This window comes from Convolutriloba macropyga, chromosome 10 (genome assembly GCF_964194025.1).
Source record: "Convolutriloba macropyga chromosome 10, txConMacr16.3, whole genome shotgun sequence".
Classification (NCBI taxonomy): Eukaryota; Metazoa; Xenacoelomorpha; order Acoela; family Convolutidae; genus Convolutriloba; species Convolutriloba macropyga.
The window spans coordinates 48,513,026-48,525,729 of record NC_134477.1 but is presented as its reverse complement, the minus strand read 5'-3'; the positions used below and the strand labels follow the sequence as shown (position 1 = coordinate 48,525,729).

The 12,704-nt window shown below is 35.4% G+C and overlaps 1 protein-coding gene across 1 annotated transcript in view; it reads left to right on the top strand.

The window, feature by feature from the left end:
• Positions 1-959: 959 nt before the first annotated feature.
• LOC142348054 (uncharacterized) overlaps positions 960-12,704 on the top strand; it is a 21,093-nt gene continuing 9,348 nt past the window's right edge. Inside the window, exons 1-4 of the mRNA XM_075399220.1 lie at positions 960-1,589; positions 2,388-2,482; positions 8,561-8,697; positions 9,100-9,356. Of these exons, the coding sequence (XP_075255335.1) occupies positions 1,400-1,589; positions 2,388-2,482; positions 8,561-8,697; positions 9,100-9,356 (679 nt within the window). The 5' untranslated portion in view covers positions 960-1,399. The remainder of the gene's footprint in view (positions 1,590-2,387; positions 2,483-8,560; positions 8,698-9,099; positions 9,357-12,704) is intronic.

Below are 12,704 nucleotides of genomic sequence, written 5' to 3'. Positions count from 1 at the left end.
AATCGTCAATACACAGTTTTTGTTCGATACTGAAGTATGAGTTTTTAACTTATAATGTCTACAAAGGTGATTTTAGCGTTCTATTCGCTGGAGTTTCAAGCGCATGTTTTTGTAATGGTGTGCAGATTCATTGAGATTCGCTCTTGAGCTCTTTTACAAAAATGAACAAAGATCTTTTTTCGATGTAATTTTATGTGTAAATTTTAATTTAAAAAGGCAACACACCTGTTGAAAATTTGCCTGCATTCAGTTCATAAATTCTCGTTCCAGAATTTATGATATGCTCATGAAAACTTAATTTTGTTTTCTTTTGACTTCATGTGATTTCAAACCGAACATACCAATAGATTCCTTCGTTTAAAACGGAACTAACCGACAATCTCGTACTGTTGAAACCAAACATACCTATAATTTCCTACGTTTCAAATAGATCATACCAACTATTTCCCGAATTTAAAAACCAAACATGTCGATCATATCGAAAAAAAGGTAAAGGTTTCATCGTTTTCCTCTAACTAATACCGAGCTTAACTACGATTCTGCTACGCTAAAAAAAACTAGAATTACTGGATTGGGAAGTACTTTGAGAATCAGCGGTTTAACTTTGTTATAAAAAGTTCGATATACCGAAAGAACAATAGTTTAAGCCTAGAAATGTAGATCTCCGGTGCGATAGATTTTAATGCTCACGTTAGTGTTAACTCTATAACTCTAAGTTATAACTTAAGAAATCAAACGACGGCCGAAAGAGCACTTTAGAATTGATCACAGGTGTCTATCGGAGCTGGTTTACTTCAAAGGGCAAAATTGGTGTTGCAATAGAAAAATATTCTATTGTTTTCGTATATTTTTAGCCCACAGGTGACGCAATAGAACTGTGGTCATAAATAATTTAAAAGCAATGAATTGGTTCAGTGTCAACACGTTAATGTCAAACTTTCTCAGTTCAAACAAAATTTCTTCGACGTAATGATTTGCTAAGGCTAATACGTTGACATTACTATACCATGCATAGCCAAAGAATTACCATAGCTTACTGGTTAAGGTTAAATGACATTCAATCACTGCATGTTGTAAATACTTAATGTCTCAAAAGCTCTCGAAACTGAGTTTTGGAACATATCTTCAGAAATTGCTATTTACTTTACCCAGAGCAGCAAACTGCAGAAAAACATACATTTCGAAACGAAAATTCATCAAATTTTATGTTATTATTTCTGTTAAATATTTTACAAAATAATTTATTTAAAAAAAATTGAAGGTTCAAAATTGACAATTTCCAATTTTAAAAAGCTCTGTAAAAAATTGATTAATTGTTCTTTACTGAAAAAATTGCAATTTGTTTCGCGGATATAACCACCATATCGAAGAAAAAGAACTTCCACGCCCTCTTGAGACAATGGAACCCTCGGCTCCCCCTTTTGAGCCGGATTGCCCTCCGGCCTACGATTTCAGTTCTGCCCCTCCCAACAATGCCAACCCCGACTCACATTTTGTGCAGCCGGGTTACGACCACCCAGGGACAAGCAACCCTCCCCTGCAGCCCCCACGATATCAGAGTTATAACAGCTATAACAACTATGCACAAGGTAACTGGGTATATCAAACGTATCACACACACCCTCCCGGATCATGGAAACATAGTAACTCAGCGCTGAATCATAGTATTTGTTTACTACGCCTCAGTCTGAATTTTCACTATGAACATATTCTGATCATGTCACTTTTTACCATGAAAAGTTTAAATTCAGACAAAAAATTCACATAGCACTTTGAGAAATTACAGCCTACCCAAGCATACAGACCCCAAAAGATGTCCCCTATATGGTTTATTTATAGTATGGTATATGGCTTATAACCTAATCTTAGAGAATTTAAACACAATGAAATATTAACGACAGAGGTTTTCAACCGAGGTAAGTACACAAGCCGCTGCCCCAACCAAATAAAGTGCACCATTTGGTCCATTACCTCTTTAATTCCCCAAAAGGGGAATACATTAATACATATAAAAAAGCCTGGCAATTTGGAATATTGCGTCACAGGGGCGAATTTACTAATTGGCAATGATTTAAAATATTTGTCCGATGTCGCCAAATCCCACGAATTAGAGCAATAATGTTTAAAGGGGTGTGGCTCTTTTTGATATCATTCTACCCCTATATCACGGCCCATGGGATATGGAAATATCACAATCGAACATGGGGATAATGAATGAGCTTAATTATGAGAAAACACGCTTGTATTGTCTATTGATGTTTTGCTGGGTGAGGTGATAGAGGGGTGAAAAGATGTAAAACTAATATAAAGGTAGCCGGTTAAATTAGGGCGGAGGGGAAAAATTGAGAACAAATTTTTGGTAATGATGTAAAAATTTGGGTTTGCAGGTTATGAACAGCCGACGGAATTGAACCCTGGGTTTTATCAACCACCTCCTCCTCCCTCTCAGTCAATGCAGCCTCGATCTCAACCTCAACAGCAAGTGAGAAATATTTTTTTAGCATTAGAGAAAAATTTTCAAAACAGCTGCCGCAGAAAACGGTTGATTGAAGCTGTTGCCAATAAGTTTGCGGTAATTTTCGATCTGGTCAAAACCAATTTTTGGCATGTGGAAACCAATAAATTTGTTTCATTGGAACAATTTCGTAACCATTGTGTGTGAGAGATTGTGTCCAGATATATAAAAAAATATAAGCATTTTTGCAGATTCTAATTGCTTAAGCCATGGCAGATAATTAATAAATATAACGGGTAAAAAGAGAATGACTCATATTTTGTAGAAGGAATATACATACTGAACTCAGCTGGCAAAATAAAAAAAGCATCCAGTGCCCAAATTAATGCATTCAGTTCCCAAAAAGCAAAGAAAAAAAACTAAAAAAAACTTAATTTATCAATAAAAATAATTATAAGCCAAACTTAGAACTCGTTAGAAAAAAACCTAAATTGTTTTTCATTTGTCCAATTTCAATGAATATAAGTCTCAAATCATTCAAAAACTTTTCTTGCTCGAAAATATGTTGTGATTGAGTTTAGATAATTAAAAAATTCAATGTGAAAAAAAACGATGAGACTGAATTCGATTCCTATGTGCCTTGAAAAACAGTAAATCAATATGAAAACACATCTGACCATCTGTTTTGAAAAAAAAATACGAGAACAAAAAAATTCCCAATCGATCCAAATCAATTATCGTTGTTCGATATACAAAAATGACGAACTTCATTCCTTGAACTCATCGTCCTATGTCAGATATCCCTGAAAACTCATTGAAAGATTACTAAGACCTCGCGTAATAGAAAACCTACACCAAAACAAATTTTATAGGGTGCTCAGTTTTTCTTTCGTAGTCAGGTATATACAATTAATGGACTATTTTACGCAGCAGAAAAAAAGTCAATAAGATTGATTGATACATGTTTCTTCTGCCATCTTCTTTGATGGCTCAAAGCTTTCGATGTGATGGGTCAGCGAATATCAGAATTGAATTAAGATGTGTATGATTATAATAAGAGTTTCTTCAATATGTCGTCCGGTTGAAGGGGCAAGTGCGTCTGGTTGATCTCACAACTTCAACGAGCTAAACAAGATCTGAGAGAAGCTAACAATCCAAATTTGAAACTTTAGCACCCAAAATTGAACTCCCCTTTACTAAATCAGTGGTTGTTATCTTATAATTCTAATCTTCAACAAGAAGTCAAACCAGTTGTGCGTTGCTGTTGGGGGCTGAAGTGTTGACGGGTGGAACAACTCTGTCTGTTCCAAGTTGCAGACTCTTCGGTGAGATAATTCCAGTTTTTAGCTCTGTGCCAGTCCATTGTTTTCACATACACAGTTATTGCACGCTCAAAACTGAAGTACAATTTAAGAAAAAAAGAAGCTTTGACAATTGAAAATTCAACTCAGACATCAGACATTTTTCCAAGTCCGAGGTAAATCAAAACACAAGAAGGAGCCTAACTCAACAGATGACCAACCTTACAAAAGAAGTTTCCCAATTCACCTGGCTCAATTTTTTTGTTTATTCCTGAAACTGCCGACAAACTATTCAAAATGTGAGCATTATAACAACTTTTTGAAGAAATAGAAGAAGTTAGATACATTGGATAGGGCTCTGATTATAACTCATGGATCAAATCAAAATCAATATGGTCATAATGGTATTTCAAATTTTTTTTAGTAAGTTGAAAAGAATCTCGATCAACTGTACGATCTGCTAATTAATGCCAAGAGCGAACTCTATGTAGACGAGGCATTAGCTGGTTTGAACTCTAAAAGAGTTAAAACAGGCGGGAACCGTCCAGATTTAACAACGTTTCCGGACACTAAAGTCCGACTCTCCGCTTTTTCTCTATCAATGTTTGGTACAAATGGTAAGAGCTTCTCTCTGACGCCATTATTGATTGCATTGAAAATCCCAATACAAAACTGTTCGGACTCTCTATATGCATTTTCCGTGCCCGTAACAAAGCAGGGCAGAAACACAGGCGGAACAACGACCAAAGAGTTCTTGAAAGAATTGATTGTTGGAACAGTGCAGATTTTGCAGGGCTATGGGAGGAAGCTTGCTCTTTGAAACAAGGAAAACGATCAAACGAAATAAGTTCTGTACGAATTATCAAACTTGCAAAAAACTTGTGCGTCCAGGGCCAATATGGCAGAGCAGCAAACATCTTGGCTACTTGGCTTCTGATGGTTTGGCACCAGTCAACAAGGCAAATCTCGATACTCTGAAAGAATTGAATTCCACTGTAGAAAAAACTTTTTTAGCCTTTTGAGAAAAATTTTATCAAATGACTATCAAGCTAGTGAGGAAAATGCTTCGGACAGCTGAACTCGCTTTCTAGGTTTACAGCAGCTGGACCCTCTAAAAAGCTTCGCGAACATCTTTTGCATGCTGTACAGTGTGCCGCTTCCGATCAGTCAAAAAATGTTCTGAGAGCACTGACTAGGCTGGTAAACATAAGCTGCTGTAAAGAAAATACCTAATTTCTTTCAAAAGTTTTCTGTAGTGCATCCTTATCAGACTTGTTGAAAAGATAGGCGGTATTCGCCCTATTGCAGTTGAAGAAGTGTTAAAGAGGCTGATAGCAAAATATTTAGTCAAGAAGCAAATTCAGAATCAGAAGAACTGTTCCAGAGCTTCCATTTAAGTTTTGAAGAGCAGAGTGGAGCGGAAGCCCTGATACATTCGACTAAGCTTCCGTATGAAAAAATACTCCTCTTGTAAAGTTACTCGCGTATTTGCAAATTGAATTTGCTAAGCATTCAATTCGTCAAAACGCAGTTAAATGTTGAAAGCCGTTGTCAATTTCAAGCCCGGCATTGCTGCTTTTACCAGTTTTTATTATTCAAAACACAGCCAATTATTCTATGACAAAATTATGAAAAATTGTTCAGCAGTGAAAGTGGTGTTCGACAAGGCTACCCATTGGGCCCTTGGCTTTTTCTCTGACGCTCTGGCCGATTATGTAGAAAATTCAGGCATCATCGCCAGAGCTTCAACAACATTCCTGGTATCAAGACGACGGTGTCTGTTGGGCTCAGAAGACAATCTCATTAGATTTTGCAATCTTCCACGCGAGCTCGGACCTGATCGCGGCCTTCACGCCAGAGTCGATAAGCGCGAACTGCAGTCCCCGGTAAATTTAGGCACACTCTATATCGAAACAAAACGAATTGATATTTCGGGCCTTGAGGTTCTTGGAGCTGAGGTAGGAAGCCCGGAGTTTGTCTGCATGAAATTTAACAAAAAGATAGGGAAAACAACGGCACTTTTTGAAAAATTGGACTACATGGATGACCATCAGTGTGCCTTAAGTATCCTACGCCACTACATTGGGGGCCCCCAAAATGATGTAATCATTGCGTTGTCAAATGCCCACAAAACCAGTTATTAAATCCCTGAAAGAATTTGATGCCCAACAGCGCAAACGACTTGAGAAAATCCTTGGATCTGTTCTTCCAGAAGAATCTTAGACTCAAGCAACTCTGCCCATAACCCTATCAGGGTTGGGCGTTCGACAACGCTAAGACCAACTTAAAGCATCATATGTTCGTTTTGTTCTCTCCTCTGAAAACTCTTGCTTCAGAAATAACCGGTGAAAGCCCAAAAACTATAAATTTTTTCAGGATCTTTATTCGAGCATAGTACAACTGGACATTTCAAACTTTTCGCAAAAGAGGATCCAACAAGCTCTGGGTAAAGAAAAATTTTGAGGTCTTAAAGAGAATCTAGCTTGAGAAAGAGAATCCAACCGTCTTCTCTCAAAGTCTCTTTGACGTGCTGGAGCATGATTTTCTGCTCCCCCATTCCACCTTTGGGCTTCATATGGCACAAATTGAGTTCAGAATTAGTGCAGAGTTTAAACTGGGTGCCCTTCAACCGAGAAACAATAGTGTCTGCTAGCTCATCTGCCAATCCCTCACAGGAAGAGAAAAAAATAAACCTCATTCCGGAAAGCCAATCACGCCCCGGAGACATCTTTGTCCCGACTTGGAAACCGAGGAAACTTGCAGCACTTGAGGTAACTGTTACTCCGTCGCTGCAATCCACCTCTCTAACTAATGCCGCTACAAAGGCAGGATTCGCACATGATGCGGCAAATGAACAAATGTATTGCTTTCACGACAATAACTGCGCAAAATTGGAAGTCACATTTGTTCCCCTTGCAATCAAAGTCCTTGGTGGAATATATGCAGCTTTCTTAAAATCACTCAAGCGTTTGGCTGTGTTAAGTGACAACCACTCCTTCCAAACGCAAGAGTTGTCTGTAGCTTTCTGAAAACGCATGCAATTGTTGTCAATCACCGCTATTCGGGAATCAGCGACAATGTTGTTGGCACGTGCTCCCTAGTTGTCTATTTTAATTTTGGGTGCTCGCTCGATAAGAGGGGAGATTGCTTGATCCCTTATTGTTTCAATCCTTGTCAACAGTTATGGCCAAGGGTTCTGCCTCAAAGACTTGGTCTCAATTACCTGTGAGCCAGTTGCAACTAAGAGAAGCCTCCTTAATGTCTCATGACCTCTAATTGTGGTGGTTCCACTATCCCAACTAAAAAACTGAATGTGTGGGTCCGTTTTGTTCACCTGAAAACTCGATCATGTGGGTTCTTCTTATCCAATTGAAAACCTGATTTTGTGAGTTTTGATTCACATAATAGTAAATTCGGCATCAGAGTGACGAGGGGCCTTTAACTAGTGGCATGTCAATGAGTTAATAAAGTCGACTAAGAATATCTCACCAAACCATATATTATTTGAGTTCAAACTTATTTTGATCGAAAGAAATTATGATCTATTTTGAATCTGAAAGCGGACCATTTCACCCATTGCAGTTAATGGGGAACTGCCTTTTTGTACTTTTTTATTGAAAAATAATATCAGTTTTATGCAACACAGATATAATAACAAAAGTTGTGTCATCGATCAGTATGCAAAAATTATAATAGGCTTAAGTGATCCATAAAAAAAATCTTAAAAGAAGAATTTGAAATAAATAATCGAAAATGTCATATAGTACATTGGTATAATTATATAAAACTAATAAGGAAAAATAAATTCTTCAATGGTTGCAAATCATCATGAAAAGCAAGTTAAAAATTAGAAACCTTTGCAAATATAATTAATCAAATCCGATTAGATAGTTTGAAGGCATATTGTATTTGGGTTTTATCCAGTGATGTTAAGCGCACAGAATACAAAAGTTTCTACCAGTTTTAGATGTCAGTTTTCAACCAAAACGACCTTTTCAACCCGGGTCGAGGCCTAATGGTTAACTTGTAAAAACTTGCAAGTTTCTGGCAGAAACTTACAAGGCGATGCATGGCCTTGCAAATTTTTCTTCCAAAAACTTGCAAGTTCTTACAAGTTAACCATTCGACTTGCAAAGTCTTACAAGTTAAATATCTTTCGCAAGAAACTTGCATGTTCTTACAATTTAAACATTCGGTCTCGACCCGTGAACTTTGAAACTTTACGCAGAAACAATTAATTTTTACTATTACGATTTGGGTGAAAACAAACAATGTTCCTAGCAAAAAATGTTAAAAAAAACAGCTTTGCGAAACAAAAAATATTAACCTGAGCAAATAAAATAGTTGCTATTTCTATGAAAAATTATACTTTAACAAGCTGTTTTCCAAGGCTATGAAGCAAAGGCACTTAACAGAGCATTTAAACTAAATTTAATAGAGTCTGAAAACCACAAGTGGTTTTGTTTCTACAAGCAGAGCACGGAATTATTTACCTATATGAAATACTTATTTTATCCTATCAGTTTACAATTAGTTGTTTCGGATTTTGATATAAGATAAAAAATTTTGTCCAAAAGTTACTATAATAGATAACGCCATGTGATAAAAAAAACTGGCGACAAAAAAAATTTGACTTAAATGTCACGGAGTAGTTTTTTTTTAAAAAATGTTTGGGGTTGGTTTCTGAATGAAAATACGTTGTCAAAAGCATATCTTGTTCCCTAAAAACAGAAGCTCGGTAGAAGAGTTGTTTAGAACTTGATTGACTTGAAATGTCAAGGCTGATTCTATTTTTTTTGGGCAGGAAATTCAACCGCCGGTGGCCGCCCCACGAAATGTGGTGAATGTGAATGCAGTGGTTGTAGCCCCAGTAATTGTGAGACCTGGACAGGGTCCACAGCAGAGACGCCAGTCCATTACTTCTGTCAATACAGTCACCGAGTTAGCAATTTATATCACGCTATCATATATTACACTTGGTCGTGCCGTCAACATTTCAGTAGGAAGAATAATATTGAATTATAGATCGCACAGACTGAGTAGGCAAACTATTTAACTTATTTGAGATGTGAAATAGATGTTTTTGAGATGTGAATAAAATGTTTTTCAACTCCTGGGAAAGCCTATATCTGAGACAACTCCTAATGATTATCTTGTAAGATCTTAAAAGAATCTAACAGAATCTTACAGGAGGATTCACGATGTTACAAAACTTTCTAAAAGAATTCTACATGTGTTATTTTGGATAGAAAAACTAACACTATACAATTATCTTTGCAAGAATCTTACAAGATACCACCTCATCACGCCTATTATAATTTTTCAAAACTTCTTTTTTGTCAGTGGGGACCAAGCACACGAAGCTCTCAAATTTGACGCTTGGACAAAATGTTCAGCTGGAGTTCTAGGCCAGGCCAATCGTCTTTCAGCGACCTTCAACCAATTGAGACAAGCTAACAAGTTAATTGGACCAAGTTGTGCTAGAGTGTTTTTCTTTGGAGGATCTGGTTGCTGTGGCAGTTTCGTCTCTTTGATATTCGAGGTCATCACAGTCTGTGAGTTAATTATTAGATTTTTTGTTCATTCGACAGATGTCATCAGTAATTGATTTGTCTCATTGATTTGACACAAGGATCATATATATGATTACTTAATGACCGTTTTTGATGTCTATTAGTATACGATCCTAGTATGAAACCAAACAAACAAAATATGATCCTTGTATGATTACCAAAACGTTATATTTAGTTGTTCCGACCCCACTTGTGGGGGAAGGAACTGTATACTCAAATGGGGTTTTTTTTGTTCTGACAATTTTGGCCGATCAATATATTCATCGAAGTGAAATTTGAGTGGTATCATTAGGAAGCTCGTCCAGCGTAGAATTCAAAATTAATTTCTTTTTAATTTCGTATTTTTCGAGGAGTTATCGAGGTTTAAAGTTTTGTGTGAAAAAGTGATAAAAACATGATTTTGTTCACATGATTTTTGTTCAAATTAAGGCCTTTCTATAAAATATTATATCAAAATTACATTTCACACTACAAAAAGAAACCATCCTTTTATTTATTATTTTTTATTTATTATTGTTTTTAAGTAATAGAGACTTAGAGACTTAGAGACTAGTTAATATCATATCGAGGTTCAGTTAATGACTAACCTTGATTACAGTCTAACGATACTCATTGAACAAAAATGTTGTTTTCAAAGGATTCGCTCATGTTTCTTTTGTCTTGACTCATGAAATTTCGAAATTTTTAATGAAATTTTGACTTCCTTTTTGACATTTTACTAAAATTTTATGAGTCCTATGGCATAAACTCGCTAATTAAAAGTGCAATCGGTTTTCCAATGTGCATCAGGTAAACCTATATAGTGCTTTGTGTGGACAGCTAATGGCTTTCAAGACTTTAAAAAATAATTTTTAGAAATTTTTTTTGAACATTAACCGATATTAAATTTATTTTGATGAACATTAAGTCACTCTCAATAACAAAAGGACCCCCTTCCTTTTAATGCAACCAAAACCTAATCTGGTAGGCGCTTTTATCTTCTAACTATTGGTTTTATGACTTGCATGCCGCGAGTTTTCATAACTTTTTTAAAGATTTCTGGATATTGTTTTTGTAATTTTGGTTCCTTTTAACATCTTATTTCTGTATCCTCAAATTGATAATTCTTATTGGCTAACAGAAAATGGCACAAAAGTAAAGTTCGCAGAGGAACACTCATGGTTTAAATGGCTCCGACACTTTCTTATTGCGCTTTTCTACTGATTTTTTTGGTTTTTGCATGTATTTGTCGATGTTTTCATAATCATAGGACTTATTGTGATGTCTTATTGATGAGAATTTGATGAAAAACATCCTCTTCCTCCCATCGAGGTATAACGTAGTGTATTTTTCACTTCCGTTTAAAGATCTTGAATTTAATGTCTGTTAATAGCTTAAAATAAATTTTTAGAATTTTTTTGACACTAACCAATCTTAAACATTTTCGTGATCTGTGAGTCAGTCTCAAATATGAAAGGACCTCCTTTTTTTCTATTGCAACTAAAATGAATCTAGCTAGAATCTAACTATTGGTTTTATGACTTCGATGCGACGAGTTTTCATAAATTTTTTGAATTTTTTGATTTTTTTTTGTAATTTTGGTTCCCTTTAAAATTTTATCACATTATCCTGATATTGATAGTTCCCAGTGGCCTAGAAACTTAGAAAAGGCGTTCAGTGGACTAGAGATAAAGTTTTCAAGTGAAAAGTTTGTGGTTTAAATGGCTTTGACACTTTCTTGAAACTTTCTACTAAAATTTTTGGTTTTTGCCTGACTTTGTTGTTGTTTTCATAATCATAAGAGTTATTGCGGTACCTTATTCATAACTGTAAGATAAAAAACATCCTTATCTCTTTATCGAGGCATAGGTTTGCGTATTTATTGACTTCCGTTGAGAGCTATTGAATTTAGTGTCTTTTAAAACCTTGAAAAAATTTTGTGGACAGTAACCACTATGAAACCTATTTTCATGAAATGTAAGGAAGTCTCAATAATTACAGGACCCTCTTCTTTTTTTACTCTAATCAAAACAATTTGGTAAGGGGTTTTATTTGCTGACTAATGGTTTTCTGTTTTCGATGCCGCGAGTTTTCAATGTTTTTTAAAAAAAAATATTTGGATATTTTTTTTGTAATTTTGGTTCCTTTTGAAATCTTGTCTCATTATCCTAAAATTGATAGTTCCAGCTGGCTTATATAAAACGTCCAAGGGATGATAAATAAAGTTTTCAGAGAAACGCTTTTTGTTTAAATGGCTTCGACCCTTTCTTCTCGCACATTTCTCTTGAATTTTTGGTTTTTGCATGTATTTGTTGTTCTTTTCATAATCACAAGACTTATTGTGATCTCTTATTAATGACATTTTGATGAGAAACATCCTTTTCTTCCCATCTAGGCATAATGTAGTGTAGTTTTTCACTTCCGTTGGAAGATGTTGAATTTAATGGCGTTGATATAACGGGTTTCCTCAAAAGTTTCGTAGTTTAATTATATTTATTCATACTTTTCGGCTTTCTGAAGTCATATTGTTAAACAGAAAAATAACTTGTTAAAAAGGAAAAACTCCGTTCTTTACTCTTAAAAAGTTATCTGAGATTCGAAAAATTTTTACGAAGAATTTCTTTTTTTGGCTTCGACACTTTTCTCCTTCAATTTTGAATTTGCTGTTTTTGCCTTTTTTCAAATTCTTCATGTAGTCGTAAAATGCTGACTGCTTTAATCATCTTCTTAATGAGGATTGAATGAATGAAGTTGCTCAGTGCACTCAGTTTAAAGCGAATAGTATTAAACTTTACGATATTGTTGGCTCTCAAAGATTTTTTATACTATTCAGTTTTTTTTTTTCGTAAACTTGTAATTTATTCTCATCATTGAGAGGTTTCATCCAATTTAAAATTTTGTTTTTGCTTATTTTGCCGTTTGTTTTTTTTCGTGTAGTCTTTCTAATGACAGATCTTGTGAGTGCTGTAATGAGGCATGGTATCATACAGTTCAATTAGTAGTTCGGTTTTGTAACGATTTTTTAAAACTCAAACATTTATTTTTAATTATCTCATCATTAGGTTGACCATTGAGTCAAAAAAGTAGATGAACTCGGGTCGGAACATCATGTGCGAAGGCACATTAACGAGCATCATTGTTCCAGTATGATTGCAAAGGAACCATATTTGACCTAGTATGAACTCAAAGAAAGTTGTGTTATGGGTGACCAGGGAACCGTAAAGACAGAATGAAACTATATTTTCCATATAACTTATTTTTGCATGACAATTCCAAAAAGCTTGGGAAAGGGAAATTCCTTGATGAGAAAAACTGCTATTACTATACCAGACTATTTCTGCAAGTCAAATCGAAGTTTTTGTTTGATGCATCGTGCCCCAATGAGTGGGGTTATTT